This window comes from Myxocyprinus asiaticus, chromosome 12, assembly GCF_019703515.2.
Source record: "Myxocyprinus asiaticus isolate MX2 ecotype Aquarium Trade chromosome 12, UBuf_Myxa_2, whole genome shotgun sequence".
Taxonomy (NCBI): Eukaryota; Metazoa; Chordata; class Actinopteri; order Cypriniformes; family Catostomidae; genus Myxocyprinus; species Myxocyprinus asiaticus.
The window spans coordinates 39,225,982-39,252,222 of NC_059355.1; the positions used below are offsets into that span (position 1 = coordinate 39,225,982).

Consider the following 26,241-nt stretch of genomic DNA (forward strand, 5'->3'; position numbering starts at 1 on the left):
GGAAAACAATTGAAAAACAACACAGTAGGACACAAAAACAGGTTTTGTGTGAACTTCCCCTTGTAGCCTACTGTACATTTAAAATGAAAACCACTTAAATACAATGACCAGGAAGAACCAAATTTGATGTCATTCTTCACTTTTAATAAACACTACTTTTTACCAAAAGAACAAAGCTGCACTCAATGGAGAAAGACAATATTTGTGTTTTCTTGCCCATATAATTGATCTCACTGAAAGCCTTTTCTGTTTTAAAGCTCAACGATCCAGCTTTCTGTTAAAATTTGGTCATTACAGTAGGTATATGACTAAAAATAGTATAAAAAAATAAAAATAATTTTGCCATCCAGGACCACTGTCTTAGTACAAATCATTGTCCTGTTTTAAGAAACCATGCATTATAATGGATTTTTTAGGGACAGAAAACGCTTAATATGAAGATGCATTTCTTCACGTGCATTTCTCCTTGGATTACAGTGTCATTGTTTTGGCAGTAAATACCATTTATCATAGGGGAAATGTTAGAAAATCACATTAAGTGTTTCAACTAAGCCTGAACTGTACTGTACTTTTGTACTAAAAGTGCTGCAGTTCTTATTTCAAGTCATTTATCTTTTATTCCAGAACAAGCACTTATAAATGCAAAGCAATGTATATTTATGTCATGAAAAGGTGCATTTACTGGTGTTTTGGAATCACAATGGTAAGAAAATAATCTGGCACTGGAATGCTATATGCTTGACAAAAATGTCCTGCTTCTGACAGAAAATATGTGTTGATTGTCATTGATCTTTCTGTCAAATGTAGCGTCCGTGTAACATTTAACAGACGCTCACAACTCAGGTGTGTGTTTCAGGTCAGTTTCTCTTGGTTTGTGAAACATTTTCAGCAGTTTGGGTGTGAGATGCTCAAATATGGGACAAATGGCAATCCTTATTGATTTCATACGGAACACAACTTTGTTCCCTTATATGTGGGACAATTGAATTTATGATATCTGCAATCACAGTTTCACAGCATATGAGGTTTTGGGTAATTTATGCAAGCTCGGATGTTAGATGAATGTTTTGTAATTTGCATCACCAGGTATGATAGCAATCATGTTTTTGCACAGACATTTGTGGCATTGTCTTATCACATGAGGCAGCTTATACAGAACACATGAGAATGCAACAACCATGTGTACTTTCAGCAACATAAATAAGATCTTTCAAAAGGACACAGTTGGTCTGTTCCAAAACCTAGTGTCTGATTTAGACAAAAGCCTGTTTCCGAGGGTAAAAATCCCCTTAATTTTTTCCATAAACAAATAGATTTTTATTTTATTTTTTATTTTTTTACAATAACTTATAAACCTTTAAAGACAGCCCTATCATGACCTACGAGGTTGTTACATTAATAAATATAATCAGCAACTTTAAATCAATAGTTTTATATTTTTCCATCAGTTTTAATTGGATTACCTCATTCACAATGTTTCATGATATTGTAGTTCATGTCCTCATTAAAGGCATTAAGTACACAGTCTTGTACCTTTGTCTTTTTGTCTGATTTTCAAATACTTTTTTACTTCAAATCAAAGTTTGCAATGGCATGTTTCACCTCAGAGCTGGTTGGTTTAGTTCATGGCTTAGAACTTTTATGAAGGATTTTATGAAAACCCTATGGAAGAAATGAATTGGTAAAATCGCTCTGTTGCGCACAATTGATTTCAATACAGATGACCTGAGAGGAAAGACCTTTATACTCTAATTAACATAAATAAAAATAGCATATGCATAATTTGGGTGACATTGTCAGTTTTCTATCATTTAAATCATTTTTTATCATATTTTTTCAGTATTGAATGGATTTTACAGTAATTTAAAATCAAAATTTCTTTCGCCTCGTCCACCATCTTGGATTTATTTTTTAACCAAGCTCATCACAGTGCATTCTGGGATTGCCTTCCCAAGGCCAAAACAAGGTACAGTATCTTACATCCACACTAATACGTTTTTGTTTGAAAAAACTCATTCATTTTGCTACGTTTACACCCTTCATCCACACTAAAACAACGTTTTCCTCCACCAAAAATGGAGGTTTTTGAAAACACTTTCTAGTACTGCATATAACAACAACATGCTAGAGAGGTTGTAAAAAATAGCATAATTTGTATTTGACCCAGAATATTCCTTTAAGGGAGCTTCTGCAAACTGACACACTCACCAGCTTTGACAGTTGAGTATTCTTTCCTGGTGCCTTAATGTCTGATATTAGAATTTCTCCACCTACAAAAAGGCCTTGATACAAGACACTAAAAACATCACTGACAGCAGCTTTCTTGTTATCAAGGTTATCAACTCAGCGTAGAGTACAAGGAATGATCACGGCATCAGAAAGAGCCTCTTAACCCTGTTGGTATGGTGGCACTTCTGAGAAAGTTAAAGAACCTCCAGACCAAAAAAACAAACAAAAACTGATTAGTTGTCAGATTACTTGAAAACTCTTTTCTGAAAAGTTGCCCAGTTGACTGTCTGAACTACTACAGTTGATAGCATCCATTGTCATTTTGTTTGGTATAGGGGAGACTGAGGATAGATGTCACACCTCTAACTCCAGTGAAGACTTCTCAGGGTAGGTTTATTTATTTTCATTATAAGATAGGAGAGTGTGACCCCACCATCACAACCACCAAAACAAAATCTAAGCCTCTCTTTGAATCTACACTTGCACAGCCTATTATAGGATTTTTAGATACATGTAAAAGTTCAAACAATTATAAAGCAAAAATGATTCATGAAATAACAAAAATGGAAAAGTTAACGTTCAAAAATATCAAAACATTGTTTTGACCAACCAGTATTGTAATTCACATCATGCAACCTGCCCTGACCTGATTTTTAAGAAAAATATCATTGTCATAAGAAAACACTAAAACCTTTCTGTAAAAATCTGCCTTCATAATAGAGTTGAACTTTGTCTTAATGTATGCCAGTGTGGTTTAATTATTTTTGGTTGTTTACTCAAAAGATATAACAAAAATACAATGATTGTGAAAATGTAATTTAGGGTACACTTCATAAAATGATTCTAATCTGAGAGGGTTTTGAACAAGTTGTTTGAAACTAACATACAAAACCTATGCTAGAGAAAACGCTTATTTGCACAATTGGACTTTTGACTTTATCCATATGATGAATAAAGACTAATATCCAAGTGACTTTGGACTGATACTGTACTTACTGTTTGTGTGTTGCGCCTGGAATTCAAACACCAAACTTTATTGCTGACTCATGCTACCAGCTGAGCTGTAAGAACACATTGCATGCCAAAGAAACTATATAAAACAAATTGTATAAATGACAATTAGGTAAAGTATAACAAAAAGTCAGACAGTCATTATCTCAAAATGAACCCTTGGTGATCAGCCAGTCACCCTTAAGGTGTTTACTGTGTAATAATTTTCAGCGAACTATTATCGTTCTTCTAGGACTCATACTTACAAAATAAATAAATGGACATGAAATATTGATTTGAGCTGAAATTATTTTATCATATGAGAAGAAAGAAACCACAGTGTGTTACAGTATGTGTGTGTGAAAAAATAATAAACTGAATCTTGCATAGATTTGCAGTCAGCTATGACCTTTAATTCAAAAAACACCACAAACACAAACACACTTGACAGTGCTCACTTTTCACATCACTGTAATGAAAGAGCCAAAATACAGATCAGTATGTTTTTGCAAAGTCATGAACATTATTATGGAACATTATTATTAAACAAGGGCCTTCTGTTTTTGTGCACCTAAAAGTACATTTTCTATACGGCATAATGACTGTTATATCAAAGCACATTTACCCAGATCAAATATGGACCTACTGAAAATCATAGATATCTTGATATATCTCGGTAACGGACCAACACCATCGATAATGATGCGTTCAAATGGTTCTCCAATTATAGGAATCGGATACAACGGTGCAGGAGGCATTGTCTGGTTTGGTTTGCCCGCCAACTGACAGATGTAACACGAGTGGCCGTAGGCGGCGACATCGGATCAGACTTCAAACCAGGCCAGAAGAATTACCATAACACTCGCTTGTACGTTTTCCTAATCCCTAAATGTCCGGAGAGAATGTGATTATGAGCAAGTGCTAGTATTTGTGAACGGTAACCCGTTGGGACCACAATTTGACACGCACTATCATCAGCTTCCCACTTACGAATAAGGATATCATCATCCCAGAAGTAAGTTACCTTGGAATCACAAATATTTGCTTTGTCTGTTTTTGCTGCGATACACCCAAAATTCTACCTTCCACACTCTTATTAGGCGAGACTAGAAATGAGTCTGAAAAATCCACAACATTGCTGAATTTACGAGCTTGAGCTTGTGTTACCACACAGGCAGGAAACACATCTGGAAACTGGCTAGACTCTGTTACTAATTGCATTGGGATTGTCCTCAACAATGGGCTGGGGAAAAAACACAAGTTATAAAACAGCTCAACACACACAGTATAATCACTTTGACACTCTCTACTCCTCAACTACAACACCACTCCTGAACTAAGGCGTCCATGGCGCATTTCAAAGGACGCTCTGGCAGCCTCGGTGTGGAGCGCTCTTATTCTTTTGTTGTTTTTGTTTGTTTGTCCTGTGTTTAGTAGTCTTTTTCCAGTCAGTTTTACCAGGAATGAACTGCTGAACATTCGGCAGCATATACCAGTCTTTTCCCGGTTTTTGAATATGCGAACGCTTTGCTGGACATTTTAGTTGGAGACGCAGCTGGTGAGCTGGTCAAGCTAAGTCGGCGCGGCTTTCGAACAGCACTGCCAAGCATTCATCTAGCGAATCTCCGCTCTCTTTCTAACAAAACAGACGAACTACATCTCCTCACCCGTACAAACAAGCACTTTTCAAACTCTGCTGCCTTGTGCTTCACCTGGCCATTCCAGACAGCGCATTACATCTTCAGGGCTTTCAGCTGTTCAGAGCGGATCACATTGCGGATTTAATGGGGAAAACGAGAGGCGGTGGAACATGCTTTTACATCAATGAAAGTTGGTGTACAGATGTAACAACTTTAAAAAAGATGTGCTGTCCTAATTTGGAAGCGCTCTTTATTAACTGTAAGCCCTTCTACATGCCACGGGAGTTTTCCTCGTTTATTCTGGTGAGTGTGTATATCGCGCCAAATGCGTGCGTGCGTGAGTGCCATGCTGCAACAGCTGGCTGATCAGATCACAGACATGGAACAACAATATCCGGACTCAGTTATTATTATTCTTGGGGATTTTAACTAAGCAAATCTCACACGTGAACTGCCCAAATATAAACAGCACATTACATGCCCAACCAGAGACAGGAACATACTGGATCACTGCTACACATCAATAAAGGATGCATATCGCTCTGTCCCTAGAGCAGCTTTGGGACTCTCTGATCACAGAAATTAAAATCAGCCAAGCATGTAGTAAGGACTGTAAAGAGATGGACCAGTGAAGCAGAGCTGGAACTACAAGCCTGCTTTGATTGCACAGATTGGAGTGTTTTTGAGGTTGCAGCCACTGAGCTGGATGAGCTCACAGATACTGTTAAATCATATATCAGTTTCTGTGAGGATATTTGCATTCCTACTAGGACTTATTTAACGTTCAACAATGACAAACCAGGGTTTACAGCAGAGCTCAGGCAGCTTCATCAGGCCAAAGAGGATGCTTACAGGGGTGGGGATAAAGTCTTGTACAATCAGGCCAGGAATACAATGAATAAGGAAATCAGAGTGGCTAAAAGAAGATACTCTGTGAAGCTGAAAAACAAGTTTTCAGCTAAGGACCCTGCATCAGTGTGGAGTGGCATAAAACAACAGGACTCCTACCCCCAACCCTGTGGTGGACCAACAACTGGCTGATGACATGAATGTGTTCTACTGTAGATTTGAAAGGCTCAATCTCACACCCCACACCCACTTTGACCTTCACTTCACACAAATAACAACACCTCCTGCAACCCCCCTCCTCCCCCCTCCTGATACTCAACCTGCAACCTGATCGGTGAAGAAGAGGCGTGCCATGTCTTTCGGAAACAAAAGACTAGGAAAGCTTCAGGCCCAGATGGCATTTCACCCACGTGTCTTAGATCCTGTGCTAACCAGCTGGCCCCCATCTTCACACAGATCTTCAATAGATCACTGGAGAAGTGTGAAGTCCCATGCTGCTTCAAACGCTCAATTATCATTCCTGTCCCAAAGAAACCAAAAATCACAGGACTTAATGACTACAGACCTGTCGCCCTGACATCTGTGGTCATGAAACCATTTGAGAGACTGGTGTTGGCCCACCTGAAGGACATCACTGGACACTTTCTAGATCTCCTTCAATTTGCTTATCAAGCAAACAGGTCTGTGGAGGATGCAGTCAACATGGGATTGCATCATATCCTGCAACATCTGGACAGACCAGGGACATGTGCAAAGATCCTTTTTCTGGACTTCAGTTCAGCTTTCAACACCATCATCCCAGCTATACTCCAGACTAAACTACACCAGCTCTCTGTTCCCATGTCTATCTGAGCATCTTTCTTTTAGTGTTTTTCAGAGTCAGCAGAAAGGTCCTAAGTTTTTATAACTGTGTCCTTAATTGCCTGCCGTCTGTAAGCTGTTTGTGTATTAACGACCATTCCACAGGTGCATGTTCATTAATTGTTTATGGTTCATTTAACAAGCATGGAAAACATTGTTTAAACCCTTTACAATAAAGATCTGTAAAGTTATTTGGATTTTTACAAAATTATCTTTAAAATACAGTGTCCTGAAAAAGGGACGTATCTTTTTTATATTTATGTTTATATGCATATATGTGTATGTATGTATATGTGTATGTATGTGTATGTGTGTATGTATATGTGTTTGTGTATATATATATATATATATATATATATATATATATATATATATAATGTCTTATTTTGTATTCTATATATACTTTATTTTCTATTCAATTTTTAATTATTTTTATTATTATCTATGTCTTGTTGCTGTTTTGCATTGTTGTGCACTGGAAGCTCCTGTCACCAAGACAAATTCCTTTTATGTGTAAGCATACTTGGCAATAAAGCTGATTTAATGTGATTCGGCCGCAGGCACGAGGCCACAGGCCGAGTGCCATAGGTAATCACAGCAGTGCTGATTTAGGGCCATATAGCATGATTGCGAGAGTGATATTGCTTATATACAACAGTTCAATGAACAAGTAAATGTAAAAAAAATTAGGGAAAAACTGAGTACAGTCATAAAAAACACATTTGCGCATGGAACTACTTCCTTACGCTACTTCCTTTCTGCCATTGCTAGTGTAAACCACTTGACGCATCCAAGCCTTGTGTGTGTGGGAGAGAGAGAGAGAGAGAGAGAGAGAGAGAGAGAGAGAGAGAGAGAGAGATAGATGGAGTGTGTACATCACCTGTTGCCACTCCCAAGCAGAGATGTAGTGTGTTGGTCAGCTTTCTGATGATGATGTCATTTTGGTCAAATTCATCCTATTTCTCAGTGGAAAAATGGCCCGTCCAAGCGGGGGTATTCCTCCCAATTTTGCAGTAGCTGGTGCGCAAGAGTCATTCACTATAGAAACCACAATGTCCTCCACCATTTTGAACAGTATGTCCTCTCCAATGTGGAAACTCCGGTAAGAGGTAAGCATCTTGAGTTTGTGTAATTAATCAGTCTGTTTTGTCTATCAGCTATGATGAGCCTTAATGCTGAAGTTGTTAGTTTAAAGCCATTTAAAGCTATTTCCTAGCTTCAGTAGTGTAGTAGTAATATGAGCAATCACATAATGCTGATGGATGAAAACACTGACTGACGCTGACTCACTTCACGTCACCTAACTGGCTTATGTAACACACAAAAATTGTCTTTTGCCACCACCTGTTGGCTAAAATATGTAATGTAAAAAAATTAAATGTAAAGACACACATATAGCTCTTAACACATATGCACTGCTCTTACAATTTAGTTTAGAACGGCACAAACACAAGCAGAGTGATACAAACAGTGAAGCGTCGGTGTGCTGATGGTGTGAGACCATCAGTACTCATAGATCATCTCTCATCCAATCAGATTCAAGGACCGGAACTAACTGTTGTATATATTACTGTAATTATATATATATATATATATATATATATATATATATATATATATATATATATATATATATATATATAGTACTTCACAACAGATACTGTTTTTTAAACATTGTACAAAAGCTGTCATGTAGTGAAATTATAATGACAAGGAAAGAAATGATTCAGACTTGTTATTTGGTGGCTTTGTTTTGGTGAATTTTGCAGTCAAATGCAGGAAGTTCCATTACAGTGGCTGAATTGGGAAATGTCAGGGCAACATATTAGGGGCAAGTGTTCTGTGAAGACTCTTAGGAAGAACTGACGAGTGACGAAGAGCTTTCAAGGAAAATTATGCAAGAATTTTACTGCAAACCTACAAAGATGCTGAAAAAACGGAGTTTCGAGAGCTGTAAGGAGGGAGCAATACATACTTCCTGGCAAGCTTGATGGTTAGAATTTTGAAAAGTCTCATATGGATAATATCTGTTGCCATGGTTTGATTATTTTGTCCAGAAATAGATCTTTTAATGAACCAATTTTGTTTTCAGTTGATGTTTAAAAATGTAACAATTTCAATTCTTTTTTTAGGCTCCTTACTTTGCTTACTGTCTATGAATTGATGATTATTTTCATAATGTAACCAATGTAAAATAAAAATAAATAAATAAAAAAACAAATAAAAATAAAGTTTCACACAGAAAAGATGAATAAATATACAGTATACAGTTGTGCTCAAAAGTTTGCATACCCTTGGAGAATTGGTTATATGTACCATTTTTAAAGAAAACATGAGTGAGCAGGCAAAACACATTTCTTTTATTTCTTATGGGATTCATATTCAACTGTAGGTTATAACAGAATGGCACAATCATAAAACAAAACATGACAACAAAGAAAAAAATGAAATGACCCCAGTTCAAAAGTCTGCATACCCTTAGTTCTTAATACTGTGTATTGCCCCCTTTAGCATCAATGACAGCGTGCAGTCTTTTGTAATAGTTGTCTATGAGGCCCCAAATTCTTGCAGGTGGTATAGCTGCCCATTCGTCTTGGCAAAATGCCTCCAGGTCATGCCAAGTCTTTGGTCGTCTTGCATGAACCGCACGTTTGAGATCTCCCCAGAGTGGCTCGATGATATTAAGGTCAGGAGACTGTGATGGCCACTCCAGAACCTTCACCTTTTTCTGCTGTAACCACTGGAGGGTCAACTTGGCTTTGTGCTTAGGGTCATTGTCATGCTGGAAAGTCCAAGAGCGTCCCATGTGTAGCTTTCGTGCAGAAGAATGCAACTTGTCTGCCAGTATTTTCTGATAACATGCTGCATTCATCTTGCCATCAATTTTCACAAGATTCCCCGTGCCTTTAGAGCTCACACACCCCCAAAACATCAGTGAGCCACCACCATGCTTCACAGTGGGGATGATATTCTTTTCACTATAGGCCTTGTTGACCCCTCTCCAAACATAGCACTTATGGTTGTGACCATAAAGCTCTATTTTGGTCTCGTCACTCCAAATTACAGTGTGCCAGAAGCTGTGAGGCGTGTCAAGGTGTTGTCTGGCATATTGTAACCGGGATTTTTTGTGACATTGGTGCAGTAAAGGCTTCTTCTGGCAACTCGGCCATGCAGCTCATTTTTGTTCAAGTATCGTCATATTGTGCTCCTTGAAACAACCACACCATCTTTTTCCAGAGCAGCCTGTATTTCTCCTGAGGTCACCTGTGGGTTTTTCTTTGTATCCCGAACAATTCTTCTGGCAGTTGTGGCTGAAATCTTTCTTGGTCTACCTGACCTTGGCTTGGTATCAAGAAATCCCCGAATTTTCCACTTCTTAATAAGTGATTGAACAGTACTGACTGGCATTTTCAAGGTTTGGATATCTTTTTATATCCTTTTCCATCTTTATAATGTTCCATTACCTTGTTACGCAGGTCTTTTGACAGTTCTTTTCTGCTCCCCATGGCTCAGTATCTAGCCTGCTCAGTCCATCCAAGTGAGAGCTAACAAACTCATTGACTATTTATACACAGACACTAATTGCAATTTAAAAAGCCACAGGTGTGGGAAATTAACCTTTAATTGCCATTTAAACCTGTGTGTGTCACCTTGTGTGTCTGTAACAAGGCTAAACATTCAAGGGTATGTAAACTTTTTATCAGGGCCATTTGGGTGATTTCTGTTATCATTATGATTTAAAAAGGAGCCAAACAACCATGTGATAAATGTCTTCATATGATCACTATCCTTAAATAAAAGACATGATCAGTCATATTTTCAAAATCAATGCCAAAATTTCACAATTTCTGCCAGGGTATGCAAACTTTTGAGCACAACTGTAAATACAAAAGACTATTTGGAATAGGATCACCTGAACCTTCTTCTTTCTTTCTGGAGGACTCATACAAGCTAATACTATACGCACACCAATGAGTAAGACTCCTTTGGCCTCCTTTTGTGCACTATTTCTGGTACGGTTCCAGCATGTGTGCTGGTTCACACTGTTGTTTGTTTTTCTCTCCCTCATGTCTCACAGGTGGAGCCGGCACCATGGAAATGCTGATCGATCCCGGGGAGACGCTGATCACGGTGATGAATTACATGCCCGCTTCCACCTGCTTTACTCTGATAGCACTCCCTACTTATTCCTGTTGTTTCCCATCCTTCTTTGCCAGTTTATTGTTCGCTGTCATGTCTAAAATTTCTCTCTTGTGTAGTTGGAACGTGCTCGCGTATCTGTTGGTTGCCTGTCTATAGAGGTGTGGTTCCCTGCCTGCTTGCGGTCGCTTTCACCATTTGTTGCCCAGTACTTGTGGAGAAGGATTCGTCGGTATCTGCCCGTGTCTCGGGAGATTCGTCTGGGCTTCACTTTGCACCACACCTTCAACGGACTCTCTTCGGATTGCTCCAGACTACCACAATGCACATACTCGTCTCACGAACACACTTGTCTTGAACCAGAGCAGCTTGTTGGATCAGCCATCTGCAGCCAGCACTGAGAGCACCTTTCAGTGACTTTAATTCTACCAGAGTGGCTTGTTGGATCAGTCGTCTGCAGCCGGTGCTGGGAGCACCTTTCAGTGACTTTAATTCTATCAGAGTGGCTTGTTGGATCAGCCATCAGCAGCCGGCGCTGGGAGCACCTTTCAGTGACTTCACATTCTATGTTTAAAAAATTGAACTATTGAACTGTCATCTCTGCTTTTGGGTCCTTTATCTTCCCCCTCACCCCCCAACCATGACAATTACCTTCAAAATTCATAGTCTTGGTCTTTCTTGACCTATCAAAAACTGTGTAGTGTAGTGCGTGTGTGTTAATAATAGATTCAATATGCAAAAATTCTAAACTGAAAAGTACCTCTGCAGCTCTTCATTAGACTTTCCCAAATGGTCTCACAAAGTGTTTTGATTGAAACCAATACTACTGTATAGTCTACTAAACTATACAATAGTGTGATATAATTTCACCAGCAGGCAAGTAGTTCCCCCAGTAGCTGAGGGCTGATTTGATTAATCATTTAATATTGAGATTCTCTTCTGAATTTAATCATACAAGTCCTTGCAAAATACTACCGATAACGATGTCAAAGAAAAGAGGTGGTCTATGTGGTTTAGCTGGCAGACTTCTTATAAGCGTGACTTGCACGTCTGTGTGGTTTCACTTAGAGCCTCGCTTTCCCTCTGACGCAATGGGTATACCCAGCAAAACTGGTCTTTTCAGAGCTGCTGTCTAAAGTGGTCAAAATGTCACGTTTAACACTGATGTTAGGTTGACGTCACATAATCGCAAATCTAACAATGACACACTCATTCTGTAGTTGTCCCTTGGGTCTGTGTGTACAATGTTAAAGCGGTGAGCCAACACACCTCCAACACAATTTCTTTGGTTCACTTTATACTACAGAGTTCATGTATGGTTGAACTTTGCAAACTATTTACAACTAATTCAAACAATTAATTAAAGTACTAATGAAAAATATGTACTTAGTGTGTAATTTTTATGTTGAGCTGTTCGCTAAAGATATACATACAGTTTTAAAATTGTGACTTACCTTAAGTTAAAGAAATAATTAAAAAAAAAATACTAGTGCTAGAAATGGCTAATTTTGAGTGCGATATTTATAAAATGATTTTTAAAAATCCTAATCCAAATCATGAAAAACTGGAAAAGCTTTCTGGTGGGCACCCCGATAGCAACATATAGCTGCATTTTACTGTGAAGTGTTTTCATTTATTTTACTATATTTTAAGAGACAGGGCACATTAATCAACCTACCAGTAAATGCACCAGTTTAGCCACAGTCAAACAATCTGTTGGTGTCATTATTTTACAACGGCCTACTCTCAGTTACAAGAATTCAACTGAAGAGCTGTGAGGGAAACTTTGATCTGCATAGCAGTGAGGCTCTTTGACTAGAAGGCAAGGGAAGTGGTTCATTCTTTTGAAAAAAACACAGAGGAAGTTAAAGCGATGTGCAGTGCAGTGTGCAGGCATGGCAGGGCACTGGTTCTCTTGGCACTTGGCAGAAAAGTGATTTTAGACCAAATTAAACTGCTCAGATAACACTAACTGCTCAGGCGTAGAAGAGATCGTGAAGCTGCAAGATTTTTGGGACAATTTGCATGGCTTCATCTACACAATTTGCTCCCTGCATTTTTAACTGCAGCTGTGAGGCCCTGCAGAGGGTGCTGGTCCTTTGAATCAAACAGATTGAGAATATATATCATAAATCGTTCTTGCATCAAAGACCATTTGAAAATATAGTATTTTATTTTTTGTGGGCTATTCTATAAAAAAAGTGTTCCATCTTTTCTAGGGAGGAAGAGATTCATCTAAAAAGAATAGTTAACCCAAAAATCACCAATTGAAAGTCAGTGGTGACTGAAACTAACTTTCATACAAGCCATAAAAAGCACTTTTGCACTTCAACATCACACAACTGCACTTCACCTTTCAGATCCTTTTACAAGTTTCCCCTTTGGGGGTGGCCACACTGTGACGCAAAATAAAATGTCATCACTTTTGAAACTGCCTAAGCAGTGGATAAACCAATCAGAAACAGTGTAAGTTTGGTTATATATATATATATATATATATATATATACGTTGTGTTTTCGTATTCCAACTTATGGTCATTTTACATCAGCACAACCAGAAAACCGTTGTTAGATATACACAAATGTATCAGTTCATTCAGCTTTATTTATTTAAAAATGTATTTCAGACAAATAAGATTTAACAACTAATTACACATCGTTTCAAATCAACACTTATATCACTATTTCTACTTAATTTAATTGGTTCAAAAGAAAATAATAACTGAGGTCAGGCATTAAACTTGATTCCCTAAATAAGTGCACATAAAGCTGCACTTCAGCTATAGTCATACACAAAAGGAAAAATTACACGGATTGAACAGGATCCAAATTATGGAAGTTATGGATCTGACATTAAGTTACCACTAATAGAACACTAATTGTCCCAGTGGTAACTTTACAAAAAACTGTTATATGCAGTAAAACAACATTAATAATACCAAAAATAGCTAAAATCTCTATGAATTCTTAATAACAACTAATTAAATGCCCACATAAGTTCCCTTTGACCAAACAAACATGCTTAAATTATTGAAGTGCAAGGACTTATTGGTATTTCCCACAATCTCAGTTCTGTACTTGATTGTTTAAGTCAGTAGTACTTAAAATCTTCATTTTATGGATTTATAAGTTAAATATGTTCAAGGAACTCACAATTATTATTTTACTTTATGTATCACTCTAAGTTCACCTTATAATTAATGAAAATTAAGTAAGCTAAAAATGTTATAAATATGTACATTTCTGAGTTGAAGCTCTTTGATAGTCTTCAAGATGGCGACGCGGATGGCTGCCTCAGTGTGTAGCTCTTCAGTTCTTTTGTTGTTTTTGTTTGTTTGTCCTGTGTTTAGTAATATTTTTCCAGTCAGTTTTACCAGGGACGAACTGTTACACTGTACATAACAGATAACAGATTTGTATTAGATTTGCACTACGTATGTGTATGTGTGTATGTATGTATGTATGTGTGTGAATGTACATTATTATTATGTCTTGCTGCTGTTTTTGTATTGTTTTCTGTCACCAAGACAAATTCCTTGTATGTGTAAGCATACTTGGCAATAATGCTTATTCTGATTCTAATTTATTTTTTATACGTTATGGTTGTTAAGCCAACAAAATTGTTTTTTCAGTCTCTAGTTTTCTCTACTTTTAAAGGGTTGGTTCACCCAAAAAGGAAAATTCTGTCCTCATTTGTCACTTTAAACTGCATGTCAGTTCCTAACATTCTATCTAACACCTCCTTTTGTGTTCCATGGAAGAAAGAAAGTCATATGGGTTTGGAACAACATGAAGGTGATTAAATGGCAACAGAATTTTCATTTTCGGGTGAACTATAGGCTATCCCTTTCAAACAAAAACAAATGAGTAGACCCAATCTTTAGAAAGCTGTTAACTGTTTTAAGAGGCAGGCCTCAATATAAAGCACCTGCAGTTGTTCCATTTTGTGGTTTCATATGACGAAGGTGAACAACGGCATTTAGCTTCAAGGTTTGGAACGTGAGTTCTTGCATGTGGATGGAAATTTTGAAGTTCAGCCGAAAGCTGTCACCTCCCAAGAACCTCAGAAGTGTTTCGCGTTTCTAGATACAGAGTGAGGGGACGTTGTCAACTATCGGAAGATACACAGATGTAGGAGGGGACAGCACCAGCTCTGATGTTGCTATATGCAAATGAAGTACAGAAATCAACACAATGAAAATACACAAACCTCGCTGAGTTTCAACACACCATCTAAATGTGACACTCAGGTTTTATGTAATCAATCAAATATGATCAAACATTATATGTACTTTTAAGGAAAGTCTAAAGGCTGAAATGATGCATCAAAGTTTGAATAATAGTTTAAAAAATTGAATGAGTTTGAAAAATTGAATAATAATAGCCTACAGTAATTCTACATAATTTCAGTTTATGGATCTTCTAGATTTAGCCCTTACTATGTACTATATAACATATTATTATACAACAGTTAGTTCTGGTCCTTGAAAATGCTTCACAATTTGTATCACTCTGCTTCTCCATTTTTGTTGCTTTCCAAATAGTGGAATTTAATTGATTTAATTCACCGACTCATTCAGTGACCATTTCTAGAGATTGCAGATTTATGCAGTAGGTGGCGACAAAAAAGCGTCTTTTATGTTATGAGTCACTCAATAATTGACTAATTTGAGTCGCTTGCCACGAAACATCAGAAGTGAATGAGAGCGATTCATTCACTTAAAAGATTTTTTCAAAAACACTGATTCGTTTAAGAACAGAATACCCATAGTTTAAAACCAGAGTATGAGTAGTGTAGAGAGTGGAGTTGTGCTTGAGGCTCTGGTTTCTGTTGGAACCTTTTCGCTGGCGGAGAAGAAATGCTCGAACTAACTAGCCAATTTTTGTCTGAACCGTGAGTTATTAAGTTCTAGAATAAAAAATAATACTGTATCACACTCACAATCGTGCTGTGGTTCGACACATCGAATAGAATGACAACAAACTCACTAATTACAAAGAATGAAGCAAGAAAGACCAAAAAAGAAAAGCTAACAAACAAAAAATGACAAATCACTGGCGAGAAAAATTGTATATTCACAATTAATTTATTTTCATTTCACAGAAACAAAATTTGACCCTCATGACGAGGCTATACAAACAAACAAACAAAAGGAAAGATTCTCAGAAGTTGTCCTTAGCCCACCTAAATATGGGAAAATCGTTACAATAATTCGTCATACAGTATTTCTCTCAGGTAACGTATGAGTCACCACAGGACATGTCTGTGGTAAACAACTGTGGCACAGTGGAAATGACTATAAGGTCACAGCATCAATAATTCTACCTACAGCTATCGACTGCAATGCCAACTTGGTAAACGTGAAGTTAACGATTCAGATTCACTAATCAGCAGACTACTACGTTGACTTCCAAGTAATGAATTGAAATCAATTCGTGGCTATAATTTTACGAGTCATCTGAATTCAAATGGAAATTAATCAAGCCCTAATGTAAGCTACATTTCTCATTGACTGTATTTACATAAAACAACATAATCAACATAACATTCACTGAAACTTGTAGAAAATATAAACAACAATAATAAAAATAATTAGAAAGAAAATCAGAAATCCGAAAGCCTTCCTCTACAATGTAAGCTAAAATCACAATTACAATGCGCACAATTTACTGTGTTTAAGTTGGCTAGGAATTTCATATCTACTATTACTACTAATACTAAGAAGCATTTATAACAAGTGAGGTAAAATGGCTCACTATTTGGCAGGTATTGCACGAAAGTCACCCTTTTTATGCATGTTGTTATAACTGCATATCAATGGTCTATAATGGATTTGTAAATGAATTATAAGTCATTAATAAACCCATTAACCCTTAACAAAGGGAACAATGATGTAAAGTGCTACCCAAAACACTCCACAAAACCAAACATTGTAGATGTTAAAGACTGTGTTAGACAAGCAAGGAGAGGCACTTCTCACCAGATTCTTCAACAGGCTTCCTGCATACACTTTCTAGAAAAAATGGGCAAGAAGGATGAATTGAGAGGAGCCATGCAGACACACACAAAAACAACCACAAAATGCAAATAATCTAATAAAGATATTGTTCACCCAAAAATGAATAAATGTATGTATGACGTAAATGACGATAGAATTTACATTTTTGGGTAAACTACCCTAGGGGTATACCTTGTCGAGAAGCCTCTTTCTTGTGGTTATGAATGCAGTGAGTAACTTTCCACTTGCACAAGAGTCCAGTCAGCAGAAGAATACCAGCGCATATCAAGACCGGACCTACAGTTAATTTCATACAGGAAATAATGATTAGTACTTCATGAGTGAGACAAATTAAGTAATACGGACTAATAAAACTGGAATCAGTAAAGAGAGAGTACACAAGATGTAGAAGTTGTGTCTGTTCTGGGGAGGGGAGGTTGTAGTGGTTGAAGAGGTAGTTGAAGATATGGTGGTCGTCTGTAACAAGGATTTGGAACTGGTTGTGGGAGCTTCTGTCACCCCATCTAATGGTTCATTGCAGACAGCATCAGAGGTGCTGCTGCCTGGAATCTTAACACCACTTTTACATCTGGAGATGCAAAATGAATGGAATTCTATTCACAAGGCATTCACAGAGCTAAGGAGTTATTGGTTTTGCTGTGTTTATACACTTGAGTAATTTTAAAAGGAACCAGATTTAAACCCCTTCAAATGTAGCAAAATGTAAACCAAGTGAAAAAGTACACAGTTTGCTTTGCATTCAGACTGACCTGGGCTTTACATGTGGGCTCTGATCTCAGTTATGTGGCCAGGTCTCAGCCCTAATTTCATTCACTCATGTTGATTTTTGCAACCTGAATTACTAGAACCTTGTATTATATATATATATATATATATATATATATATATATATATATATATATATATATATATATATATATATATATATATTATTATTATTATTATTATTATTAAACGTAGAATATTAAACTACTATTGTCATATAATATTATAATAATACATAATATATTATTACACACTTCCCTCCTTGATTCAGTTTGGTTCATTTTAAAGGAATATCCACATTATTCCTTTAAAATGAACCAAACAAATTTAATTTGTTAAATACAAATTAAGTTCAATCGATAGAATTTGTGGCATAATGTTGATTAACACAAAAAAACAATTTTGTCTCGTCATGCTTTTTTAATTTATTTTTACAAAAGTAAAAATCGTGCTTACTGTAAAGCACTAATAATGGAAGTGAATGGGGTCAGCCCAAAACTAAAATGCACACTCAAGTATAAGTATAGCCACAAGACGTAAACATTCCACATGTTAACATGATCTTAAAGTTCTAAAATTGATTACTAATCTCATCTGTGTAAAGTTAATTTACAACTTTGTTGTCATAATGCAGGTAAACACTCTAATCTAGTAACTGCCGTAACACTGGTACAGTAAATCCCTGATTTTATCAAACTAAAATCATGCTAACACGTATAATGTTTACATCTTGTTGCTATACTTTTGAAACAGTGTGTATTTTAAAGTTTATCATCATGCCCCATTCACTTCCATTGTAAGAGCCTTACTGAAAACAATTTTCGCTGTATTTGAAATAAATGAGAGATGAGTCAAATGAATGTTTGTGGTAATCCATATTATGCCACAAATGCTGTGGATTGATCTTAACTTGTATTAAACCTGGAAGATTCCTTTAAAGTTGGCATTCACATATACAGTAGCCTACCATTTCTGCAAAGTCCTTTATATTTCATTGCTGATTCATATGTGATGCACAAGAGGGCGCTGATTGCACATGTACAGTCTGGTAATCAGTGGGAGTCTGACTCTCAAAATCTTTGAATCTTATACATGATGATCAATTTATGAATTCATTTTGTTTAACAATTCATTAAACCAACTTACTCTTTCCATTTTCGACAAATCGAGTCAATTTTATCGGTGAAATGGCCATTGCTACATTTCTCGCATTTGTCTCCTAAAAGAGAAATCATTTAAGATTAATTTTTATCTGTTTGGTCTGATTCAGCATTAAAAGGTACAGTAGAATGTAATACATTTTTATTTAACCTTTATCATTCAGTCCATCACCCTTGTCACAAAAGCAAATCTCTTCCTTTAGCACATCCCTGGGCTTAAAACCACTCTTACACTTGCAGTGAGTGTCTTTGGTTTGTGTGCACTCCTCGACGACTGTACTACCTGTTTGAAAAAGGTTAAAACATAAATAATGGCACACTGACTTTAATGAAGGTTTTATTTTTTCCTGCAAGGATTTCTTTGGCTTCTTTTTCTTTTGCAAGCTAACAAAAGTCACTTTTTGAGTGGCTCATCTTATAGCATTACATATCCTAGTTTTGATTAAACCTAATTATCTGAAAAGAATGCTCTTTTGATCTAAATAAAAATCCTTGCTTTATTATGACTAATTAATATAAACATAAATTCCCTAAGGAGTTTCAAAAGTTTCTACATTTTAAAGCACTTACCTTTTTTACATGTGCTGCAGTTATCACAGTAAATGTCTGTTCCACTTTTAGAACTGTATTGATTGACTGGACAGGGCTCACATTTATTTGTATTGTAATTGCGGAACTGACCTGTAAAGAACAGACATTCATTATATGTGGTGGCTTGTTAGCCAGTCTCTCATTAGATAATGTGATCACAAACCAGGTATTTAGCCATAAGTAGTCTATCATACATACCTGGTTGACAAACTGTTGACGCGCTTGCATTTAGGAGAGGTAACAGCAAACATAGGAGAGCTGAGAGAACTTCCATGTGCCAGAACATGACAGCAATACTGTAGTATAGTGTTGAAACTGTGTGTTACCCTCAAACGAGAGGAAATAGAGACTGAAACTTCACCCAAAAGACAAGGTGACATTTACCCCCAAACTTACAAGAACTTCCTCCGCCACTGGTTGTCACATTTTTCCATTGCACCCACAATGGAAAAAAAAAAAAAAAAAAAAAACTGTAGGATCATTCAGTTATGGTGTGTCTTTCTTGTTCTAATATCAAAATCCTTAAGTTAAAACCCTGCTTATTTCAAATCATGTAAAAATTGCTCTGAACCTGATTTACGTTAGCTGTCAAATAGTTAAAAATGAAGTCAAGGGTTTGCTGTGCATACTTTGGCAGATAGTAAAAATCTTTTTTTTTGCTGATTTTGCTGGTCTACACTGTTACCATGCTTTTCTACCATCAGTCTATAACATAGACCAGACTTACTTCTGCCCCAAACTAAAGTCTGTTTAATCACTTCTCTCTACTGAATGTTTAAACCTTTTTTCACAGGCCAATGGGGACGATTCTCATGTGTTTAGGCTCTGAATAGCTGTTTAACACTGCAGGAACTGAAATCTACCTCACTATCGCACTTCAGGTTGTCCTTGAAGCTTGTTTCTGTCACATGTGCTTAATAAAATTAACTTTCATATTTTCTCACTACAACAGCAATCTATTCTATTTCATCTACATAGTTATCCATTTAAGAAAATAGGAACTGTTTCTCATAATTAGTGCAGCACATATGTTATTAAGTAAACACTTTATGATTTGTTCATTTAAGTTAGTCATCAAATTACTATTCTAATATACCAAATCCAATCACACTTGCAGGTGAATTCTGATTTGTTCTTTCTTAAATTGTTTAGCCATTTGAAATAATGTCCAAATAACTCCCTGTTACCATTTTCACTGGATCTTTTATCTACATTTTAGAAGACAAAACATCACAGTTCACATTTGCATTTATTACAATTAATTGAATTTATTACAATTAATTAATGATAAACTTAATTAAAAGTGTAAAATGTGACAGTACTCTCTCTATGTATTCTAATGACTCAGAGATGTTTTGCATAGGAAAAACTAACTGTTATTTAACAGTATTGAAAACAGGTTGGTTTGACACATCATGCATGAGTGTATAGTGGTTGAAGTTTCTGTTCAATGATTAGTCTACTGTTAACGGCGGGGAAATAGGTTAAACGTGGTTGATAAGTGTTTGTTACACTGTACTCTTTCTAATCAATTGAGAAAGGATGGATTAATTGAGATAATTTAGTACAGACAAAAATAAACAGATTTTAGAAAGAAATGGTTTTGTCATGGCAACACCAAGAACAATAACTACATTTTTCATAACAAATTGTTTACATATGTTCCAGTAAACTGTGTAAAGGAAAAATCTCTTATAACGTTCTGTTAATAGAACTGCATCTTTTTTTCTTTATTTTTCTTTTGCATAAATAGTGCACTGCTTCCATTTACTGTGACAAAGTGTAGATTTTATCTTAAGCCTGTTCCGGTCGTCAAACACAGAGAACTCTGTAATCCCGTTTGAGAAATAGGATTTAAAAATTCTTATAAATATGTAGGGACTTAGAAAGTATAGAGAGATACAAAGTAAAAAAAGAGAAATGTGAAAGGTAGTTCAATTTCCTTTGATTAATTCGGTATTTTCCCTTACTTAACCTAACATCAAAAACAAAATGATTAAAGAATGGAAGTAATGTGCTCTTTATTAGGCAGCTTACTCAGCCTTGCAGATAAAAATAGAAAATGAAAATAAAGGTGATGGCGGGGAATGACACAGTGGTTGGAATATTTACTTCACTTGCCCTACTTCTGTTCAGTTATATTGTTTGTTTTTTACCATTATGCTTGTATGAATTCAGTAGCCCTCTGCACTTTGGAAATATATTCATTATATTTTAATCGTATTGCTAGGTTAATATATCCAGGTAATAGTTTATTCTTGAAGTGCTCAGAGTCTTTTGTAATGTTGGACTTCTTCTTAAGGGTACAGAATATCACTTATTTATTTATTTATTGTGTGTCAACAACTGACCTATCTGTAATGTAATATTTAGTTTGTACGGTGGTTCATGGAAAATCCGAGTACTTAAAGCTTGTTCTTTTGATATCACAGAGGTATCACACCAGCTGAGCGCAAAAGACTGAGACGTACCACTCAGAAGTTATATCAGATTAATATCAGTTGCTGGTGGAATTAATAAAAATCTATTGAAACATAATGGATAATCTAGACACATAACAAACAGATTTATACTTTGCTATAATCTCTAATTGATTATTATTTTGGGGTTAAACTGATGACCAACAAAATATTCCTGAAGTATATATATATATCCCTGAATTGATGATTTCAGTGTGGTACTTGTCTGTGTTTTAACACTGATCACATTTATTTCCACATTACCAATTGAGGTAATAATCTGTCTTTATTCTAAAAAGGTTTAAATGCTCAATATGTTTAAATACTCCATAGAGTGTACATCTATTAAAGGAATATGCCGGGCTGAATACAAGTTAAGCTCAATCGACAGCATTTGTGGCATAATATTGATTACCACAAAAAAAAAAAAAAAAAAAAAAAAAAACATTTTCCCCTCCTTTTAAAAAAAATACATTAAAAAAAAAAACCACAAATCTGGTCATCGAGGAGTATACCTTTGACAGCAGTGGGTTGTGGCCAAGTCTGAACAGCTTCAATTTTCCCTGGGTCCATCTGTTTGCATTCGGGACCGATGTTATATCCCAGGAAGTGAACAGAGGGTGCCAATTTTTTAACGTTAAAATACTCAGAATGTTTTTGCATTTTTCAGTAGACTTTTTTTAATAATAGGATCAAATGGGCAGATTCAATTCATATCAAACTTCACTGGCAAGAGAAACTTAAAGGTGCTGTAAACGATATATTCATGGAAATGTATGCAAAAAATGCTCCTACTCCCTTAAAGGTGTCATGAATTTGAAAATCAAACTTGCCATGATATCTTGACATATAAGAGTTCAAGGCACTATAAAAACATACTGTAAATTTCAGAACCGAAAATGTATTCTTTAGTCAAAAATAAGGCTTTAAATGTGTCTCGTTTCGAAGGCTACGTGCTAGGTAGGACGCATCCTTTGAAGGCTGCAGTAAAACAAGCCTTGTTTAAACGAGATGACCTTCATAGGAGAAATGGAAACGGAAGGTAACATGGTTGCTATGACAGCACGCCACTCTTTAACAAGCACGAGTGCTTTGAATGAGAAGGGAACAAAGTCCCTTTAGAAGGGAATGTATGAGGTAAATTTTAGGAGAGTTATACTGATGTAAAGAGAAAAGAAAATAGATTTTACATGTGTACTTTTAGTCTAATACTTTATTTTAATTATATATTAATATAATAATACATATTATATACTCTGCACCCATCTACTGAGGTACTTCAACATGGGAATTAACATTCCTTGCGTTTGAACATCATATTTACGGGCAAATTGGCGTCATTTTTTTTTTTTAGATATTTCCGTTGAAGCAAAGAATTGTGGGTTGTGAGTGCCCACTAAGGATACACCTCATGCACCCTCCGAATTCCCATGAAAGAAGGTCGCATTCGAAGTGTCTTACTCGCTTTTCTGAAACGAGACACTATTGGTGGTGACGGATGCGGCCAACAAATGCGACCTCCGGAGGACACAGCCTTCCAAACGAGAAACCAAGGTGCCAAAATGACTTGTGCTCTAATTCCTCCTCACTAATACGTCATAGTGAGGTATTACGTCAGCACAGGCCAGCCTCTGCATAAACAGATCAACGCCTAATTTATCGTCGACACTGCTTAGGCCCGCCCATCAGTCTTGCGGTAAGAGTAGAGCGGTGAGATTATTTTTGGAGCAATAGGAAGTGTCACTATGGCCATGAAGATGTCAAGAGGTTGTGCAGTGCAAGGTTGTGGGAAACTAGATTTCTTGCATTTGCTTCGCAAGGATCCCAACATTAAGAAAGAGTGGCTGATGTTTATTTTTAATGAAGTCCCGGATCGTGTCGGTAAGAACGTGTTTGTTTGCTCGCTTCATTTTGCTGATGATTCTTTCACAAACAAGAGTTCGAAGCAGGCTTTGCAGAGAGACTTAAATTAAAAGTCGATGCAGTGCCAACTATATTGGACCCCACAGTGATGTCGCAACAAACAAGTGTGAATATCCATGTTAATTGTTTTGCTTCGTATGTTACAGACGGTTAGATGTGTACTGAGTATTTGATCCTAGTGATTTTAGACGCTCGTGTATTAGTTTTAATGCACAGGGATCTCTAAGCAGCATACATTTTCTTGTTCTGTTGGCATGATGGCACAATTGCCACAGATGCACCTAAAGAGTACTCATATCAATATATTTAGACAATCGATTTCCCTTTTAATGAAAACATGACTCATTGTAATGAACGACATATGCGTTTGTCACTACACTGAATACATTATGAAAGATGATTATATGACGAACGACAGTGCGACAAACACTGGTAAATGTATCCTGTATATGTTTACATGTTGCACGGTAAGTGTATACTTTCACAGTTATAAATGTGATAGCACAATGTATTTACACTTTATTTGGTACTGTCATGCGTTACTCAGCATTTGTAAAACACAGAAAAGATATACACCATTGTGTTGCGTCTTGGTTTAAACAACAATGAAAGTTATACCTATTACACAAACAGACAAGTAAATTGCAGTGATTGGTTACCACGCTGTCTCAGACTGCAGTATCCGTGGTGTTTGTGGAGGGGGTTCATTTTCTTCGAAGTCGGGATCAGACTCTGGCTCAAACATGTATGGATGAATTCCTCCGGTTGTCATTTTTTTAACCATCCGAAGTTTTCAAAACAACCCTACACACGCGTAATGGCAGGGGCGTTTACACTTATCCACATGCAAAGATGTTACCCAATCACAGCAGTGGGCGTTTACACCGAAATCTTCGTGAACACACTGTTGAAACTGACTTTGACCCTTTTCTCCCCAGTTTGGCATGCCCAATTCCCAATGCACTCTAGGTCCTCATGGTGGCATAGTGACTCGCCTCAATCCGGGTGGCGGGGGACGAATCTCATTTGCCTCTGCATCTGAGACCATCAATCCACGCATCTTATCACGTGGCTTGTTGAGCTCGTTACCGCAGAGACCTAGCACGTGTGGAGGCTCACGCTATTCTCCGCAGCATCCACGCACAACTCCCCACTCACCCCACCGAGTGCGAGAACCACATTATAGCGACCACGAGGAGGTTAACCCAACTGCAGTCAGACTGGAGTCACTCAGCATGCCCTGGATTCGAACTTGCGACTCCAGGTGTGGTAGTCAGCGTCTTTACTTGCTGAGATACCCAGGCCCACTGCCATTAGAGTTCTAAACTGGATGGCATAATCAGATATCACCCTTTTCCCTTGGCGGAGGTGATAGAGTTGGTCATGAACATAAAAATCTCCCACAGCGCGGCCAAAGACCTCTTTGAAGTGAGATATGAAAGCTTCGAGGGAATGAGTGACAGATCCATCCTGCTCCCATATGGTGGTGGCCCATTGCAAAGCTCGCCCAGTGAGGAGGGAGATGATAAACCTATTTTAGCTCTTTCAGTACTGAATCTGTGAGGCTACATCTCCATAGCAAGTGAACACTGAAGTAGAAAGCCATTGCAGCCCTCCGCCGAACCAGCATATGGCACTGGTGAGACAAAAGGACCGGTTGAACTCACCGAGGCAGAGGCCAAAGAAGTGGCAGCAGGAGGCGGAGCAGAAGCAGGGTGTCGAGTATCGACAGATTCTCGTGGGTTGGTAATGTCTGAGTTTGAAGTGGACGCTGGCGAAGTGGTGATGAGGGCTTGACGATACCGGTTAACCAGTGTTTCAATATTGTCCGGGGAGAGATGAATATTTGCTCCCGCTGGGTCCATAATGGCGGTCTAGTCTTCTGTTAGGAAGGCAACACACGCAGATGGAAAGTGAACCCAGATGCGGGAACTTTATTGAAACACAGGTGAGAACACCGGTGAGTATAATTGTAGACCAACTTAACTTGTGTTTTGAGTCACTAGGTTTGCCGATGATGATAACTGAAGAACGATGATGATGAGCTTACAAAGAGTAAGGGCACTGCTGTGGAAGCACAGGGGGGGGGGGGGGAGAGGTATTACCTCCCCCCTGGAATCTACGCCCCTGATGCTTGGGGTCATTGTCCATTTGGACGAACCCATTTGCGACCGAGCTTTAACTTCATGGCTGATGTCTTGAGATTTTGCTTCAATATATCCACATAATTTTCCTTCCACATGATGCCATCTATTTTATGAAGTGCACCAGTACCTCCTGCAGCAAAGCACCCCTACAACATGATGCTGCCACCCCCATGCTTCACAGTTGGGATGGTGCTCTTCAGCTTGCAAGCCTCACCCTTTTTCCTCCAAACATAACGATGGTCATTATGGCCCAACAGTTCAATTTTTGTTTCATTTTGTTTCAGGACATTTCTCCAAGATCTTTGTCCCCATGTGTACTTGCAAACTGTAATCTGTCTTTTCTATGATGGTTTTGGAGCAATGGCTTCTTCCTTGCTGAGCAGCCTTTCAGGTTTTGTCAACATAGGACTCATTTTACTGTGGATATAGATACTTGTCTACCTGTTTCCTCCAGCATCTTCACAAGG

General features: G+C 37.3%; 1 protein-coding gene across 3 annotated transcripts; it reads right to left on the reverse strand.

The window, feature by feature from the left end:
• Positions 1–15,801: 15,801 nt before the first annotated feature.
• Positions 15,802–25,669, reverse strand: LOC127449123 (tumor necrosis factor receptor superfamily member 4-like). 3 transcript variants are annotated; one of them, XM_051712317.1, is made up of 8 exons: positions 24,287–25,669; positions 19,444–19,658; positions 19,225–19,335; positions 18,806–18,937; positions 18,641–18,713; positions 17,107–17,297; positions 16,901–17,005; positions 15,802–16,723 (listed from the first exon to the last, which is right to left on the reverse strand). In XM_051712317.1, exons 2-8 carry the CDS (start codon positions 19,529–19,531, stop codon positions 16,662–16,664), a joined length of 762 nt encoding a protein of 253 aa, XP_051568277.1. In that variant the 5' UTR covers positions 19,532–19,658; positions 24,287–25,669; the 3' UTR covers positions 15,802–16,661. The 3 variants fall into 3 exon arrangements, with proteins under 3 accessions (XP_051568277.1, XP_051568278.1, XP_051568276.1); XM_051712318.1 differs by lacking the exon at positions 24,287–25,669 and having other exon boundaries at positions 19,444–19,541; positions 19,630–22,074; XM_051712316.1 differs by lacking the exon at positions 24,287–25,669 and having other exon boundaries at positions 19,444–22,074.
• Between the last annotated feature and the right edge of the window lie 572 nt (positions 25,670–26,241).

Bases quoted from the DNA above. Each gene is read 5' to 3' on its own strand.
- LOC127449123 (XM_051712317.1), bottom strand. From the start codon at position 19,531: ATGTTCTGGCACATGGAAGTTCTCTCAGCTCTCCTATGTTTGCTGTTA. The intron at 17,006-17,106 runs GTACTCTCTCTT...AATTAACTGTAG, and splicing joins ACACAACTTCTACATCTTGT to GTCCGGTCTTGATATGCGCT. The intron at 16,724-16,900 runs GTATACCCCTAG...CATTTTTTCTAG, and splicing joins GAAAGAGGCTTCTCGACAAG to AAAGTGTATGCAGGAAGCCT.